This window comes from Sebastes umbrosus, chromosome 10 (genome assembly GCF_015220745.1).
Source record: "Sebastes umbrosus isolate fSebUmb1 chromosome 10, fSebUmb1.pri, whole genome shotgun sequence".
Lineage (NCBI taxonomy): Eukaryota > Metazoa > Chordata > Actinopteri > Perciformes > Sebastidae > Sebastes > Sebastes umbrosus.
In genome coordinates, this window is record NC_051278.1 from 34399532 (window position 1) to 34421313 (window position 21782).

At 40.8% G+C, this 21782-nt stretch overlaps 1 protein-coding gene across 1 annotated transcript in view; it reads left to right on the plus strand.

Annotated features, from left to right (window-relative positions):
• piezo1 (piezo-type mechanosensitive ion channel component 1) overlaps positions 1 to 21782 on the plus strand; it is a 175050-nt gene that overhangs the window by 48781 nt on the left and 104487 nt on the right. The window contains 1 exon segment of the mRNA XM_037781514.1: positions 3628 to 3841. Within this exon segment, the coding sequence (XP_037637442.1) occupies positions 3628 to 3841 (214 nt within the window).

The window sequence follows — 21782 nt, forward strand, 5'->3', positions numbered from 1 at the left end:
CTATCCAGAGACAGGTGTTCATTGACCACCATGCTGCATAAACACCCAGAGAATGTGTCACTGACTCTCTCTGTGCTATCCTACCGAAGGAGAAGTTTTCTGATGATATGTCACCTCTAATTAGTTTGAGTTAGGACATCTAACAGTACTCAGATCGAGTATTACAGATGTAACTACAGTTCTATGAATCCTGGATGACCGCCAAAGGCAGTGCTTTAACATTGAATATCTTCTGTCTCGCGCAAATGCAGGTCGAGTATTTATATCAACTAAGTCATGTGATGTGTGACCCTGGATGACACCGGCTGGGTAGAAGTTCCAGTGTCATCCACAAGATTCTCGCAGGTTCATGAGATTCCGAGTGACTAAGGGCGTTTTCATATGAGGTACGATTAATCTGTACCGTGCCCAAGTACGATTGCCCCCCCCCCCCCACAACCCCCCTCTCCCCCGTCTCTGCTCTGCTTTCACATTAGTAAAGTTGTTCCGTACCCGAGTACACCTGCGTTATCATCCTGGTGTATTTGTTTATGTTGAGATCAGCTGTTCTAGTGGCAGAGCATCGTAAAACACTTCATTCAAACTGGACAGAAGCTAAATAAAACTAATTAACTAATTAAAACCGTCGTCTTTAATCTTTCCAACAATCACCAATTCTGGTTTAGTTGAAACAATCTCTTATTTCACCGAGTTTGATGGAAAAATATGTTGCACCTTTTCAAGTGGACTCGGGCACGCATCGACGAACTGTGCCCAGCACGGTACGGAGCGTTCACACTAATCAAACGAACTGGACTTTGGGGACAAGTGTACTCGGGTCCGGGCCGAAAGCACCCTCAGAACACTGCCATTCATCCCGGATTCATAGAACTGTAGTTACATCCGTAACTCTTGTTCTGTTTCATTCTTACTGACTGGCAGAGGCAGTGCTTTTACACCGGATGACTTATAACAACAGAGTCATGAGAAATCCTGAGTACCTACGTCATAAAGATGAAGCAGAGAAACTCGGCAAAAGGACCACGCCCAATGGATGGGGGGTGGTCACATTCACACTGTGGTATCTGGAGAATGTGCTCGGTGACACCCATGAGGCCATCGCACATATGTCTTCCAAGAGAACCCGTCTCAGGGTCGCCCCAAGACGGGGAGACACTCCTGGTAGAGTAGCACTTCACTCTGGATGGCAGAGAATGGTCCTTCGCCCTGCATGTATAGGAAATGACCACGATCCAGAATGGTCCTTCGCCTTGCATGTATAGGGAAATTACCACGATCCAGAATGGTCCTTCGCCCTGCATGTATAGGAAATGACCACGATCCAGAATGGTCCTTCGCCCTGCATGTATAGGAAATGACCACGATCCAGAATGGTCCTTCGCCCTGCATGTATAGGAAATGACCACGATCCAGAATGGTCCTTCGCCCTGCATGTATAGGAAATGACCACGATCCAGAATGGTCCTTCGCCTTGCATGTATAGGAAATGACCACGATCCAGAATGGTCCTTCGCCCTGCATGTATAGGAAATGACCACGATCCAGAATGGTCCTTCGCCCTGCATGTATAGGAAATGACCACGATCAAGAATGGTCCTTCGCCTTGCATGTATAGGAAATGACCACGATCCAGAATGGTCTTTCGCCTTGCATGTATAGGAAATGACCACGATCCAGTGGGACAGGCGCTGTTTCGAAAGAGCACAGCCCTTCTTAGGACCAACTTAACAAAGAGTTGTTCCGACCGTCGTATGCATGTGGTGACTTCTACACTCCAAGGGCCTGCACCAAGCACAACAGTCTTGACTTCCCCTCACCCTAATGAGGGGTCACACTGCACAAGCCGGATAGGCTGTTTGAGATGCGAGCGTCCCAGCACCTTAGGGAGGAACGCTGTATTCGGCCACAAGGTAACACCTGAGCCATCTGAGTTCAACCTCAAACATGAATCGCTCACAGACAAGGCATGTAGCTCACCTAGATATTTTGCCGAAGTGATGGCAAGGAGAAATGCAGTTCTGGCCGACAGCCACCTCAGCTCTGTACCAAGGGTTCAAAGGGAGGCAAGCTTAGGGTGTCCACCACCAGGGGCAGGTCCCATGCAGGAACCCTTGGTGGCTAGGGCGACACAACCTCAGAGCCCGTTTTAAGAAGAGGGACACCAGCCTGTTGCTCCCCACTGTGTTATTATCAACCCTTTCATGTTGTGGTGAAATAGCAGCCACACACACCTTCAGGGTAGAGGGAGACTGGCCACTGTCCAGGAGGGACTGCAGAAACTCAAGGATAGTAGGCACAGAGCAATGTTCTGGTCTTGGTTTCGAACTGCTTCCACATTCTCTCATACTGCAGATGGGTAGACGGTGCTCTGGCATTCAGGATAGTCTTTCTGACAGGCTCTATGCAATCACTCAGCAGCGGGTCGGGTCCTCCAGCGGTCAAACCCACAGCTGAAGGCAGCAGGGGTCGGGAATGAGTCGGGAAATCCGACCCCCCAGCTAAGACAAGAGGTCTCTCCTGCCAGAAAGGCGCCAGGGCGCTTTGCGGCACTCGACCTGCGTGTACGCGAGATGTATTAATTCCGTACTAAAGCCCTGCCTCTGGCGGTCAGTAATATGTACTACACCCTCCAAACAGAATGCAACTGGAGTGAGCGACAGCGACAAAATCAGTTTCATTGCATTCTTTTCTATGGGAATGAACTAACTGGCCACAAGCAACGAAGCTCTGCAGCACGACGCCGTTTTGAGCTGAACTTTTGTTTCTATTTATTCCTGTCGCTCGCTTTGAAATCGCTGAAACGGACGAGGAACGGCTGATTGGTGAAGTTGAAATGAGGAGGTATCTATACAACACCTCCTCATGTTACTACAAACACCTCAATAAGGAGGCAGCTGGCTGGAGGGAGATCACCTGATAGTTTACTGAGGCTACTGTTGGCTGCTTAGTTTGTCATTTTCAGTAAATATGGCAGTATAAAACCTGTGTTTTCTGTTTAAAGTACACTTAAACGTCGGAAGTTGGCAAGTACTACTCACCATCTTTTAAGTGGTTCCGTCTCCAGTCTGATCAGGAGCTCACAGCTGATGGTCCGTGGTTTGTTTACATGACGTAACAGAATATTTGTGTGGACAGAGAGTGTCTGATGTTATCAGGCTATAAGTAAATAAAAAGAGCACAAATCTATCTTCTTATCTTGTTGGTTTCTTATTCTGTCAATGTGAAGACACAAGAAGGTTGATATTATTTATCATGACAATAAATGATTAGTTCTGCATTATTATGAATAATATAGATGCATTTGTAGGGGTTCAGTGAGCCTCCTGAACCAACGCAGACTGAGCCTGTGGGCAAAACAGGTCACAAACATACAGCATGGCTGTGCTGGATGCACAAATATGAAGTTGAGATCTGACTTTGCATTTTGTATGGCAAAGAGGAAACGTACATTTATCTCAAAATATTGGACTGTTTCTTAAAATGATCAAAATCTGCCTGAGATCTTTAATAAGGCAGTGTGAATGGAGTCTTCTTCCTTTCTGTCCATTACAATCAAACACAAGGAAGCTCCAGCAGTTCATATGAGTCTCTGTCTGTGTCTCTGACCTCTCCTCCATTCCCCCCCAGGCATCACACTGCCCTCTGCCTTCTCAGCCATCTACTTCCTGCTTTTCATCGGCGTGTGCACGTGGTGGGCGTGCCACCTTCCCATCAGTCACCTGGGTTTCAACGCACTGTGTGTGATGGTGGGCTTCTTCACCGCTGGTCACATGTTGTGTCTATACCTGTACCAGTGTGTTCTGGCCCAGGCCCTGTTCCCCCCACACAGTCTGTGGGCGAGGTAAGATTGTAGCACACTGTCCGACTGTACGCCAAACCAACACGTTTCATTCATGTTCAACAACTTCATTACAATGTGAGAAGACAGGTAATATACGCTACATAAGGTTCATTAGTTCAATAATACCTTTCTTAAATTAATGCAGACTTTTCATTCATTATACATAAAACAATATGTCACCATGAGGCAAAACTTTCACAATTTCAAAACTTCCTTGTCACCATAAATTTGAAGACTGTCAGCATGAATTTACACACAGTATGACACTGAAAGCTATAAACGGGACATAAACCCAAGTCTAAACTCCTGGCTCAGTTGCATGTGGATGTGACCAGCACATTTTTACAATTTTGGTGTTAGCACCAACCAGACGTAGAGTCTTGTGCAATCTTTGTATATTATTTGTTCTTGTTTAACATCACTTGTCCTAAATCCAAAATACCTCCAAACAACGGATGATGATCGGTTCCGAGGGACTAACACTGAGACATCTGAGTTTAGTTTAGCCCGTCTTTCTCTGTTGTCTCTCTTTCTCTCTTCTACTCTGAACCGCCACCATTCAAGAACGTTTTTCACACACTGTCTGCACAAGGTGGCATCATGATGTGGCACGATGACAGCTCCACAAAAGTGAAGCCAAAACATCTGGATCGTCCCCTGGTGGGTGGCTGTTAGATTAGGAAGTGCTTAATTACCTCCCCCAAGGCCAAAGGCCGAGGAAGGAGGTTATCTTTTCACCGGCGTTGGTTTGTCGGCGCTGTCTGTCTGTCTGTCTGTCTTTCTGTCTGTTAGCAGGATTCAGGAATTTTTTTAAGGATTCCGATCAGCCTGAGCATGAAGACACATGCGCAGTGTAACTGATGACCCGTTGATGATGCGTGACCCCACCTCCTTCTGAGAGCAGAGAGATACGTGTGTGGATGTGTGTGTGGAGCTGCTGTCCGTCCGCGGTGAGAAAGAACAAAGCGGTAGATGACGGGATGAGAGACAACGTAGTGTAACGTTATACAGACATAACAAGGCTGCTGAATGAGAGAGGCATCCGCCGATACGTTACATGGAAACACACCGTGTTAATAACAAGCCGACCACCTCACGGTACCGCCAGCTTGACGCTGGGATCTGGTTTTAAAGTCACGCACCTTGGCTGAGGACTGCACTCTCCGAGTGCCATTCTAGTTTGATATTCAGTGGAGTTTTTCTATGAGCGAAGCATTTTAAACGTCAATATCACTGTCGATCATGATCATTTCATTGTGGGAAGCCAAAATCATGATCGCAATTCAAATTTGATCAATTGTGCAGCCCTGTCACTTCCTTTACATACATTAACTTCAGCACTTTCTGTACCAAATACTGAATACCGAATACTGAATACTGAATACCGGATACCGGATACCGAATACCGGATACCGGATGCCGAATGCCGGATACCGGATACCAGATGCCGGATGCCGGATGCCGAATACCGAATACCGAATACTGAAGATACCGTTTGGGGCTTCAGGACTCATCTGATTGGCCCTTGTAGATTTTGGCCAGACTCACTGTGACAGTTGATATACCACTTATTGTGGATGTCAGTGTTGATAATTGTTATATATACTGATTCAAAATACGTTAGTTGTTTCGATTAATTTCTTCTTTCTGCTGCTCCCATGATACAATGCACAAAATAGTTAGAAATGTTTGTCTATCTACCAGAAGAATAATACACATGTAGAATCAAAATAATTATAACTGCAAATACAATGAAAACTATTATAAGAGGAATAATCAGCTCTATGTAGCCTACAGGTAAATATGGCACAGCTTGCACAATGATCCTCAAAAACAGGAAAAACACAACAAACTCCAAGGTTTGATCAATTTAGTTATTCAGACTTATTATTACTGATCATCATGAGGTTTTTCCTCTTCTACTGAGTCACAAATACAAAGACGAGTTATCTTAAGTGTAGAAATATAAACAGGCAGACACAGCTGGGTATACTGACAGAGACCAGAGGCCTGTATACGAAGCCAGTTCAACATCCCCAGGGTATCTTCTCCTTATCTGGTTTAACTAACCCCAACAACCGAGATCACGCTAAACAGTCCTACGACGCTGGTTATCAACTCGGTAAATCAACCCAGGGTTTCTCAGTCTGGCTGTGAGTGCGTTCACATGAACGGGGCGGTGTTTGCAGAATCTGACATGAACAGACATGAACAAGTCTACGGACTTGCAGACAGACAGACAGAGCGGCACATTTAACAAAAGAAAAAACTATATTTGACAAATAGGAAGAAGTTAAACACTTAATCAGACTAAAAGTAACACAGTTGAAGCTGCCAAATGCAGAAAAGACAGCTGGTGAAAGAAAAAACTCCCGATGTGTGAATGTGTAAATTAACAGACTTTAACGGAACACTCAAAAGTCAGATATATATTCATATAGTGCTGGAACGACTTCCGGTTGAGCGACACCATGTGAAGACGTGTCAGGCTGAGCGCTTCACCAAACTTGACTTATCAAAGCAGAAATACATTCTCGACCAGTGTAAAGTGTCTCTGTTTAATTATAAGTGAAAGGGGAAGATAAAATAGCACTAGAAGCAGCGTTGTAACGTTAGTTTAGAATTTGACGGACCATGCCGCGCCACAAGACACAAGAAGCTAGCATGCTAGCAGCTAGCAAGGAGAGCACGGCCGAAGAAGCTGGCGGTGGCCAAGTGGCGATTCTCCGTGAGATAAGGACACTGAAAGTGGAGCTACTCTTGAAAATTGACGAGAAGGCAGAGACTCAAGCCACTGAGATCAGAAATCAGTGTGGACAGTTAAGAGGAGAATTTAAAAATGCGATGGAGCAGTCAAACATGAAGACCACGGCACTGGAAGCCCGGGTGTCCGATATGGAGGAAGCAGGGAACGAACACTCAGACGCTATAACCTGCCTTCAACAGGAGGTAGCCCAGCTGAAGCGCGACGTTACCAGCCTGGAGCAGAAGAATGAGGACTTGGAGGCTAGATCCCGCCGCTGCAATTTGCGCATAATCGGTGTGAAGGAGAGACGAGAGGATGGAAAACATGTTCCAGAATTTGTTTCACAACTGCTTATGGACTCTCTTGGGCTGGATAAAGCTCCTCTGTTGGACCGGGCACACCGCACTTTACGGGAAAGACCGGGAGATGACCAGCCAGCGAGAGCACTGATAGTGCGGTGCCACTACTTTCAGGAACGGGAGTTGCTGATGAAGACAGCCATACAGAAAAAAGAGATTGTTACTCCAGATGGTGAAAGAATACGCATCCAACCCGACTACACCCAGAAGATCACCAAACAACGGGCTGCCTTCAACGAGGTGCGCGGTGAGCTGCGGCGTCTCGACGGAGTACGCTACGGCTTGTTTTACCCAGCGGAGCTGAGAATCACGACCACGGAGGGGATCAGACGGAGCTTCAAGGACGCCAAGTTAGCCATGGAGTTTGTGAAGGGGAAGCTAAAGTCATAAAATGAATGGATATTGGTGTACTACATGTTGGCCATTATATAACAGTGAACTACGTTTGAGTAATGTAAATGGCCATACACCGAGGCGACGAAAGAGGGATACAGCTAGTCTAACATGGATGGACAGCTTGGACAGTAGCCTGTTATTTATTTATTAATTTTTGGGGGGTTTTGAAAGTTTTCTACTCAAAGATGAAGGTAAGCTGTTATTCAACCTTCTCACTTATGTTTGTTTAATTGAGGTTTTGGCATGTTTAAAATAGTGTGAGAAGCATAATCCTATCATAAGTCTGTTCGTTTTTGTTTTATTTGATATACCACCCACAGTTAAGGTGAGGTGATGGATGGGATATCTGGCTAGGGAGTTTTGTACTCCAAAATGATGATAATTTGGTGAAAGCCCCATTACTGCTTATGTTTTACATTTTGGAAAGGCTACTTAAAGGGACTGTTTACGGGATAATAAGAGTAACTTTGTTAAAGAGAAATTCATTTTTGAAATAATATTTTCAATGATAGTTTTGGTTGAAGCTCAAGCCTGTTGGAGGAGTTGCTGGGGAAGTAGGTTAGGAGTTGTAGCTGTAGGTAGGCTACTGGCAGCCTCCAGTTGGAGGCCAGCCTAATGTTATATGTATGTTGTTGTTATTATCATTATTATTGTTTTATGGTATGTTTGTATCCCACCCCCACCCCCACCCCAACACTTCAGGGAGCCCACAATGCGATACATTTGAAAAGAGCAAGGAATGGTGGATAGAAATAACACTGTTGTGATGAGTTGGAACTGTCGTGGTCTTAACCATCCGATTAAACGAAGTAAAATATTTTCCCACATCACCAAACAGAAAGCGGAGATAGTTTACTTACAAGAAACTCATCTCCTCCCAAAAGACCACAATAAACTATTCAGAGGTGGCTTTTCCAAAATTTTCCATTCAAAATTTACAGCAAAGAGTCGAGGTACAGCCATCCTTATACATAGAGATGTTGTGTTTGAAGAGTCAAAAGTAATTACAGACAAGGATGGGAGATTTGTGATTGTACAGGGGAAGTTGTTCAATTTACCTGTAGTGTTGGTAAATGTATACGCCCCCAACTGGGACAACGTGAAATTCTTCAGTGACCTCTTTGCATGTCTCCCAGACCCGAATAGTCATCAGCTTATACTAGGTGGAGATTTAAACTGTGTATTACATCCAGTTTTAGATCGATCAAAATCTCTATCTGGGACGCTGAGCAGATCAGCCCGATGTGTAAATGATTTTTTACAAACTTATGGAATGGTAGATGCATGGAAATACAAGAACCCAACATCCAGGCAATATTCTTTTTTTTCTACAGCACACCAGACATACTCTAGAATCGATTACATTTTCATAGACAAGAGAATGTTGCCCTTGCTAAAATCTTGCGATTACACAGGCATAGTTATTTCTGACCACAGCCCTGTCTCCATGAAACTTAATTTCACAGATAATATACCATCAAGACGTGTATGGAGGCTAAACCCTAGCCTACTGGCAGATAAAGAGTTTGAGTCTTTTATGTCAAAGCAAATAGACTTCTTCCTTGAGATTAATCAGACACCAGACATAAGTAAACACACCCTCTGGGAGGCAATGAAGGCCTTTTTACGGGGCCAGATAATTTCATATAACGCTAATGTGAATAAAAAAAGAGTGGAAAGGACCAATCAACTCATCTCCAGAATAAATGCTGTAGATAGAGAACACTCTCAGAATCCCCATACCAACCTCTACATGGAACGAGTGGCATTACAAACAGAACTTGATATATTAACTACAGGGTCAGAAGAGGAGCTGTATCTAAAATCCAGGCAGAGGGAATACGAATATGGAGAGAGAGCCAGTAAATTACTCAGCCACCAGTTAAGACAAGCTACTGAAGCTGGATATATAGCAGAGATAGAAACCCCTCATGGTATAACCACAAATCAATTGGATATTAATAATCAATTTAAGAAATTTTATGTGGATTTATATACGTCAGAGTCTTGTGGTGGAGCAGAGACAGAAACTTTTCTTAACAATCTAGAATTATCTCCAATTAGTGAAAAGGAAAAAAAAAATCTTGAACAGCCTATATCAGCTAGGGAAATTGAGCTTGCAATTATAGGAATGAAAAGTGGAAAAGCCCCCGGACCTGATGGGTTTCCCATTGATTTTTATAAAAAATTTGCACTTAAACTGGTCCCCATTTTGAGAGATGTGTTTGCAGAAGTACTTGAAAAGAAGTTATTACCACCCACCATGACACAAGCCATAATTTCAGTTTTACATAAAAAAGACAAGGATCGTTTGAAATGTGACTCATATCGGCCTATAAGTTTGCTCTCAAATGACTATAAGATCTTAACTAAAGCCCTTGCATTACGACTTGACTCCATCATTCACTCTATAATTCATCCCGACCAGTCAGGGTTTATCTCCGGGCGACAACTTTCTGGTAATTTACGTAGACTCTTTAACATACTCTACTCCCCTAATGGACCGCCCTTACCAGAGGTGCTAATCTCCCTCGACGCCCACAAAGCTTTTGATCGCATTGAATATGAATATCTCTTTGCAGTTTTGAAAAAGTTTGGTTTTGGTCCCACTTTCTGCTCTTGGATCAGGGTCATATATACCTCTCCAAAAGCGTGTATCCGAACTAACAAGATTATATCAGACTATTTTCCTCTTTACAGAGGTACTAGACAGGGCTGTCCGTTGTCCCCACTCTTGTTTAATATAGCCATAGAGCCCTTAGCCTTAGCAATAAGACAAGAGGTAAACTTGATGGGGATAAACAGGGGTGGCCACACCCATAAAGTATCATTATATGCGGATGATCTTATTCTTTATATCTCCGAACCCGAGACATCAATCCCTAAAGCCCTGGACATTATATTCAAATTTGGGAAAATATCAGGTTATAAAATAAATCTTTCCAAAAGTATAATATTTCCGATAAATGATCATGTACAGCAGTTCGATTTTGACCGGTTCCCATTCACAGTAGTTAGAGACAAATTCACATACTTGGGTGTTTCGGTGACACGTAAATATAAGGACTTGTTCAAATGTAATATGTTGCCAGCATTAGAGAAAGCCAAACAAGACTTAAACCGATGGTCATTACTACCCATTTCCCTAGCGGGTAGGGTAAATTCCGTCAAGATGACCATTCTACCAAGACTTCTCTTCCTGTTTCAGAATGTTCCTGTGTTTATTGCAAAATCTTTTTTTAAGAGTTTGGATAAATACATATCTTCCTTTATTTGGAACAAAAACATTCCTAGAATTAGAAAAGCATATCTAGAGAGACCGAAAGATGCGGGGGGACTGGCACTGCCAAATTTTCTGCATTATTACTGGGCTTCCAACATTCATAAAGTTATTCACTGGGTATCAAATTTCTATGAGGGCACAGGACTATTATGGGCTGAGATGGAACAATTTGTTTGCAATCCAGTATCCTTACCATCAATGCTTTGTGCACCACTACCTCTCAGCAAAAAAAGGCAGACAGTCAACCCCATTGTAAATGGCTCACTGAAAATATGGTCCCAGTTTAGGTCACATTTTAAACATAAACAGGCGCTCACTTTGCTACCTATCGTATCTAACGGGCTATTTCCACCTTCATTAATAGACTCTGCATTCCAGTTATGGTTCAGGAAGGGGCTACGATGTATAAGGGATCTTTTTCAAAATAAAAACTTTATGTCTTTTGAGCACATTGTTAGAGAACATGACATACCTAAATCTCATTTTTTCAGGTATTTGCAAGTGCGCAGTCTAGTCAGAAAGCTTTTTGTTTCCTTCCCATCTCGCCCGACAAATGTTTGGATTGAGGAATTTTTAGATTTGGATCCTCTTGAACGTGGTCTGATATCTAGACTGTACAGTGAAATTCAAAGGGTGGCATCGCCTTCACTGAACCATCTCAGGGAACAATGGGGTAAAAACTTCGGAGCGGTTATTTCAGATAAAGTTTGGCGGTTTGCAATTGAACGGATCCATTCAACATCTATCTGTGTAAAACATGGATTACTACAATTTAAGATTATTCACAGACTCCACCTTTCAAAAAGCAAACTCGCAAAGATGTTCCCAGGAACAGATCCAACTTGCTCCCGTTGCCATCAAGACGATGCCACCCTTTATCACATGTTTTGGACTTGCCCAGCCCTGGTTCCACTCTGGACCGCTATCTTTGAAACCTTTTCATACATTTGTGGTAAAGAAATACAGCCAGACCCAACAATTGCAATATTTGGGGTAGCTCCTCCAGAAGTCTCACTGTCATTGGTTCAAGCTGATGCAGTGGCTTTTTCCTCACTGCTAGCGCGAAGGCTAATACTACTACAGTGGAAATCCAACAATTCACCGACGCATTCTCAATGGATAGAAAGTGTAATGACATATTTAAAGCTAGAGAAACTTAGATACTCAACAAGAGGCTCATCTAAGAGGTTTTTCAAAGTGTGGCGGCCTTTTCTCTTTTACTTTGAACATGACTATGTATCTAAACAGCAGATGTAGGCTTCCCTGATCCCCCCCCCCCATCCCCCACCCACACGTGCACACACACACACACACACACACACACGCGCACACACACACACACACACACACACACACACTCTCAAAATCCACATTCACACAAGTATGGATGTATAAATGTATGTTATTTTAGTAGTGTTCCACAATTTTTTTTTTTTTTTTTTTTTTTTTTTTTTTTTCTTTTTCTCTAGTATTTTAGTTACGTATGTACTTGTCTGATATGTTGTGCACTTTATATTGTTTGGTATGTTGTTTTGACTATGTACTTTGAAAAATGTAATAAAAAGATTTACACTAAAAAGTCAGATATAGTCGTCTAGATATAAATAGCTTTCAGAAGTGTTTTGGATGAACTGATTACACTTCATTATGCCCTTTAACAAGTTTGTGGCGTATGTGACTATTTGATCCTTCTTTCAGCTGCGTCCCGTCTCTGGCGGTGTGAAACGGACTCAAGACCAAGTAAAGAAATAAATATAAAAACATGATTCAAAGTGGTAAACACCCACAGCATAAATCCAGCTGTCCTTCCTCATCTGTCAGTTTAAACTGTGTTGTTTTCAGTCTGATTATGACTGTAACTTCTTCATCTGTCAGTTTAAACTGTGTTGTTTTCAGTCTGATTATGACTGTAACTTCTTCATCCGTCAGTTTAAACTGGGTTGTTTTCAGTCTGATTATGACTGTAACTTCTTCATCTGTCAGTTTAAACTGTGTTGTTTTCAGTCTGATTATGACTGTAACTTCTTCATCCGTCAGTTTAAACTGGGTTGTTTTCAGTCTGATTATGACTGTAACTTCTTCATCTGTCAGTTTAAACTGTGTTGTTTTCAGTCTGATTATGACTGTAACTTCTTCATCCGTCAGTTTAAACTGTGTTGTTTTCAGTCTGATTATGACTGTAACTTCTTCATCTGTCAGTTTAAACTGTGTTATTTTCAGTCTGATTATGACTGTAACTTCTTCATCCGTCAGTTTAAACTGTGTTGTTTTCAGTCTGATTATGACTGTAACTTCTTCATCTGTCAGTTTAAACTGTGTTGTTTTCAGTCTGATTATGACTGTAACTTCTTCATCCGTCAGTTTAAACTGTGTTGTTTTCAGTCTGATTATGACTGTAACTTCTTCATCTGTCAGTTTAAACTGTGTTGTTTTCAGTCTGATTATGACTGTAACTTCTTCATCCGTCAGTTTAAACTGTGTTGTCTTTAGTCTGATTATGACTGTAACTTCTTCATATTTGTGTAATATTACCATACGATTCGCGTACTGAGCTCTGATTGGTCAGTAGGAGGTGCTTTTATACGAGTTGATCTCTTATCTGGAACATAACCTGCTCCGGAGCAGGTCAGCTGTTCAGCATCAGTTACCATGGTGATCTACCCCGGTAAGAAGTGAACCACCTTCATAGGACTGAAAACCCTGAAGGGTTAACCCGGAAGTTACCTCACTAACGGCAAATCCTGCTTCGTAGTCCAGGCCTCTGGTGAGAACCCTGGTGATGATCGATTAAAGAGAAACAGAGAGGGAAAGAGATGATACGTAACTGTGGAATGCTGCAAGGTGAACAGGGTTGTAGGTGACAATGCATCAGTTGATAGTCATTCCACAAATACCAGTCCAGAAATCACACCCACCTCAAATTCCTCTGCTCTAACACACACATTCACTTTCTGTTGGTCTATGTCATGGCAGATGTATTGCTCAGGACCCAAGGAAGCTCAGTGTCGAGTGGGAAGTTGCTTGTATGAGCGGTTCTCAAGCAGCAACACCACAGGCCAAATATTCAGCCTGTTCACGTTTTGAATGGGTACTGCATTATACACACTATACACTCTGTACACACTATACACTCTATACACTCTATACACTCTACACACACTATACACTCTATACACACTATACACACTATACACTCCATAGATATTATACACTCTATACACTCTATACACATTATACACTCTATACACTCTATACACACTATACACACTATACACTCTATACACACTATACACTCTATACACACTATACACTCTATACACACTATACACTCTATACACTCTATACACTCTATACACTCTATACACACTATACACTCTATACACACCATACACATTATACACGCTATACACTCTATACACACTATACACTCTATACACTCAATACACTCTATACACTCTATACACACCATACACACTATACACTCTATACACACTATACACACCATACACACTATACACTCTATACACACTATACACTCTATACACACTATACACACCATACTCTCTATACACTCTATACACTCTATACACACCATACACTCTATACACTCTATACACTCTATACACACTATAAACTCTATACACTCTATACACTCTATACACTCTATACACACTATACACACCATATACTCTATACACACCATACACTCTATACACACCATACACTGTGTACACTCTATACACACCATACACTCTATACACTCTATACACACCATACACACTATACACTCTATACACACCATACACTCTATACACACTATACACACCATACACTCTATACACACCATACACTCTATACACTCTATACACACTATACACTCTATACACACTATACACTCTATACACTCTATACACACTATACACACTATACACACCATACACTCTATACACACCATACACTCTATACATTCTATACACTCTATACACACTATACACTCTATACACACCATACACTCTATACATTCTATACACTCTATATACACTATACACTCTATACACTCTATACACTCTATACACACTATACACACCATACACTCTATACACACCATACACTCTATACATTCTATACACTCTATACACACCATACACTCTATACACTCTATACACACCATACACTCTATACACACCATACACTCTATACATTCTATACACTCTATACACACTATACACTCTATACACTCTATACACACTATACACTCTATACACACCATACACTCTATACACACTATACACACCATACACTCTATACACTCTATACACACACTATACACTCTATACACTCTATACACACTATACACACTATACACTCTATACACACTATACACACACCATACACTCTATACATTCTATACACTCTATACACACTATACACTCTATACACTCTACAGACTATACACTATACACACCATACACTATACATTCTATACACACTATACACTCTATACACTCTATACACTCTATACACTCTATACACACTATACACTCTATACACACCATACACTCTATACACTCTATACACACCATACACTCTATACACACTATACACACCATACACTCTATACACACTATACACTCTATACACACTATACACACCATACACTCTATACACACCATACACTCTATACACTCTATACACTCTATACACACTATACACTCTATACACACTATACACTCTATACACACTATACACACTATACACACCATACACTCTATACACACCATACACTCTATACATTCTATACACTCTATACACACTATACACTCTATACACACCATACACTCTATACATTCTATACACTCTATACACACTATACACTCTATACACTCTATACACACTATACACACCATACACTCTATACACACCATACACTCTATACATTCTATACACTCTATACACACCATACACTATACACTCTATACACTCTATACACACCATACACTCTATACACACCATACACTCTATACATTCTATACACTCTATACACACTATACACTCTATACACTCTATACACTCTATACACACTATACACACCATACACTCTATACACACCATACACTCTATACATTCTATACACACTATACACTCTATACACTCTATACACACTATACACTCTATACACACCATACACTCTATACACACTATACACACCATACACTCTATACACTCTATACACACACTATACACTCTATACACTCTATACACACTATACACACTATACACTCTATACACACTATACACACACCATACACTCTATACATTCTATACACTCTATACACACTATACACTCTATACACTCTACACACTATACACTCTATACACACCATACACTCTATACATTCTATACACACTATACACTCTATACACTCTATACACTCTATACACACTATACACTCTATACACACCATACACTCTATACACTCTATACACACCATACACTCTATACACAATTCATACACTCTATACATTCTATACACTCTATACACACTATACACTCTATACACACTATACACACCATACACTCTATACACACCATACACTCTATACACACTATACACACCATACACTCTATACACTCTATACACACTATACACACTATACACTCTATACACACTATACACACCATACACTCTATACATTCTATACACTCTGTACACACTATACACACCATACACTCTATACACGCCATACACTTTATACACGCCATACACTCTATACACACTATACACTCTATACACTCTATACACTCTATACACACCATACACACCATACACTCTATACACACTATACACTCTATACACACTATACACACCATACACTCTATACACTCTATACACTCTATACACACTATACACACCATACACTCTATACACTCTATACACTCTATACACACTATAAACTCTATACACTCTATACACACTATACACACTATACACTCTATACACACTATACACTCTATACACACTATACACTCTATACATATTATACACTCTATACACTCTATACACATTATACACTCTATACACACTATACACACTATACACTCTATACACACCATACACATTATACACACTATACACTCTATACAATCTATATACTCTATACACACACCATACACTCTATACACACTATACACACCATACACTCTATACACTCTATACACTCTTTAAACTCTATACACTCTATACACACTATACACTCTATACACTCTATACACTCTATACACACTATACACTCCATACACACTATACACACCATACACTCTAGACACACTATACACTCTATACACTCTATACACACCATACACACCATAAACTCTATACACACCATACACTCCATACACACCATACTCTATACACTCTATACACTCTATACACACTATACACTCTATACACTCTATACACTCTATACACTCTATACACACTATACACTCCATACACACTATACACACCATACACTCCAGACACACTATACACTCTATACACTCTATACACACCATACACACCATAAACTCTATACACACCATACACTCCATACACACCATACTCTATACACTCTATACACTCTATACACACTACACACTCTATACACTCTATACACTCTATACACACTATACACACCATATACTCTATACACACCATACACTCTATACACACCATACACTGTATACACACTATACACTCTATACACACCATACACTCTATACACACTATACACACCATACACACTATACACTCTATACACACCATACACTCTATACACACTATACACACCATACACTCTATACACACCATACACTCTATACACTCTATACACACTATACACTCTATACACTCTATACACACTATGCACTCTATACACACTATACACACCATACACTCTATACACACCATACACTCTATACATTCTATACACTCTATACACTCTATACACTCTATACACTCTATACACACCATACACTCTATACACACCATACACTCTATACACACCATACACTCTATACACTCTATACACACTATACACTCTATACACTCTATACACACTATACACACTATACACTCTATACACACTATACACACCATACACTCTATACACACCATACACTCTATACACTCTATACACACTATACACTCTATACACTCTATACACACTTTACACTCTATACACACCATACACTCTATACATTCTATACACACTATACACTCTATACACTCTATACACTCTATACACTCTATACACACTATACACTCTATACACACCATACACTCTATACACTCTATACACACCATACACTCTATACACACTATACACTCTATACACACCATACACTCTATACACACCATACACTCTATACACACTATACACTCTATACACACTATACACTCTATACACTCTATACACACTATACACACCATACACTCTATACACTCTATACACACTATACACTCTATACACACTATACACTCTATACACACTATACACTCTATACACTCTATACACTCTATACACTCTATACACACCATACACTCTATACACACCATACACTCTATACACACCATACACACCATACACACCATACACTCCATACACACCATACACTCTATACACTCTATACACTCTATACACTCTATACACACTATACACACCATACACTCTATACACGCCATACACTCTATACACGCCATACACTCTATACACGCTATACACTCCATACACTCTATACACTCTATACACTCTATACACTCTATACACTCTATACACACTATACACACCATACACTCTATACACGCCATACACTCTATACACGCCATACACTCTATACACGCTATACACTCTATACACACTATACACTCTATACACTCTATACACTCTATACACTCTATACACTCTATACACACTATACACACCATACACTCTATACACACCATACACTCTATACATTCTATACACTCTATACACACTGTACACTCTATACACTCTATACACACTATACACTCTATACTCACCATACACTCTATACCAGTGGTCTCAAACTCAATTTACCTGGGGGCCGCTGGAGGCAGAGTCTAGGTGAGGCTGGGCCGCATCAGGTATTCCACAAAAAAAGCTTTGTTAAAAAAAAAACAATCTTCTCAAACGTCATTATTAACAGTTCTTTAACTTGAATGGGTTCTTCTGAACATGAACGGTTCTTCTGAACATGAACTGTCCTGAACATGAATGGAACATTGAAGAACATGAACGGTTCTTCTGAACATGGCCTCTATTGCGTCTCCCACTTTTCCTGAAATTGTCTGTGCTCGTCACCAACCTTTCTCTTCACTGCAGGCTTTGAAAAAGACATGATTGGGACTGTGTGACAAGATATATATTCATTCCACTTGGTGTCACTCCGCAATAAAGTTGTGCCTGCTGTGTTTGTGTTGCTCTGCAATTACACCACCAAACTGCTAGTTGGCGGCGGCGTCTCTATGAGTTTCCTTCTTCTTCTTGTACTACAAACAGAAACTGAGCGGAGTTGGAGCTAATAACTGTTGAACCACAGAACTTTTACTGACATTACTGTAACGCCGAAAAGAGAAAATATATCTGAGTGGATTTGTGTGAACAAACATTGAAAAGATGGAGGCAGAGAGAAGTAGAACTTTCTGTGGTTGTCCGGGGTCCTGGCCGCTCAGCATCGCTGAGAGACTGGACCAATCACAGCTGTTGCGGTCTGCGTCGCCGCGACGTGTAGTTACATGTCTGGAGAGGTGCACGTCAGGCTACGGCGTCGATTCAACGCAGAAGTATAAATCAAGCTTTAATCAAGCTTATGCGATGTTACACGGGCGCCGCCATAGTTGTTGTGAAATGTTTCTCTGCTTGCATCAAGCCCGGCCGATTGCCCGCCCCCGGGAGCCATATACCCCGCTGTGATTGGTAGGTTCGTTCAGCCCGGGCTCGCGCAACAAAGGGACCTTACACGGCAAACTGCCATTCACATAAAACTCGCGGGCCGAGGGCGTCTGGTTAGCTCAGTTGGTAGAGCGGGCGCCCATGTAACAAGATTTGGTCCTGACCGCGGCGGCCCGGGTTCAAATCCGGCCTGTGGCCCTTTCCGCATCCACTCTCTCTCTCCCCCCTTTCCAAGACTCTATCCACTGTCCTGTCAATAAAAATGAAAAAATGCCCCCAAAAAAAAAAAAAAAAAAAAAATTTGCGGGCCGCACTAACATTAAACTTTCATATCAAAGTGGGGGCCACAAAATATCGTCTTGCGGGCCGCAATTGGCCCGCGGGCCGCGAGTTTGAGACCCCTGCTCTATACACACCATACACACTATACACTCTATACACTCTATACACACCATACACTCTATACACACCATACACACTATACACACCATACACTCTATACACACCATACACTCTATACACACTATACACTCTATACATACTATACACTCTATACACACTATACACTCTATACACACACCATACACACCATACACATCATATACTCTATACACACTATATACACCATACACTCTATACACTCTATACACTCTATACACACTATACACTCTATACACTCTATACACTCTATACACACTATACACACTATACACTCTATACACACTATACACTCTATACACTCTATACACACTATACACACTATACACACTATACACTCTATACACACTGTACACACTGTACACTCTATACACACCATACACTCTATACACTCTATACACACCATACACTCTATGCACTCTATACACTCTATACACACTATACACTCTATACATTCTATACACTCTATACACTCTATACACTCTATACACACTACACACTCTATACACTCTATACACTCTATACACACTATACACACCATATACTCTATACACACCATACACTCTATACACACCATACACTGTATACACACTATACACTCTAAACACACCATACACTCTATACACACTATACACACCATACACTCTATACACTCTATACACACCATACACTCTATACACACTATACACTCTATACACACCATACACTCTATACACACTATACACACCATACACTCTATACACACCATACACTCTATACACTCTATACACACTATACACTCTATACACACTATACACTCTATACACTCTATACACACTATACACTCTATACACACTATACACACCATACACTCTATACACACCATACACTCTATACATTCTATACACTCTATACACACTATACACTCTATACACTCTATACACTCTATACACAACATACACAACATACACTCTATACACACCATACACTCTATACACACCATACACTCTATACACTCTATACACACTATACACTCTATACACTCTATACACTCTATACACTCTATACACACTATACACTCTATACACACTATACACACCATACACTCTATACACACCATACACTCTATACACTCTATACACACTATACACTCTATACACTCTATACACACTTTACACTCTATACACACCATACACTCTATACATTCTATACACACTATACACTCTATACACTCTATACACACTATACACTCTATACACACCATACACTCTATACACTCTATACACACACCATACACTCTATATACTCTATACACTCTATACACACTATACACTCTATACACACCATACACTCTATACACACCATACACTCTATACACACTATACACTCTATACACACTATACACTCTATACACTCTATACACACTATACACACCATACACTCTATACACACTATACACTCTATACACACTATACACTCTATACACTCTATACACTCTATACACTCTATACACACCATACACTCTATACACACCATACACTCTATACACTCTATACACACTATACACTCTATACACTCTATACACACTTTACACTCTATACACACACCATACACTCTATACATTCTATACACACTATACACTCTATACACTCTATACACTCTATACACTCTATACACACTATACACTCTATACACACCATACACTCTATACACTCTATACACACTATACACTCTATACACACCATACACTCTATACACTCTATACACACCATACACTCTATATAC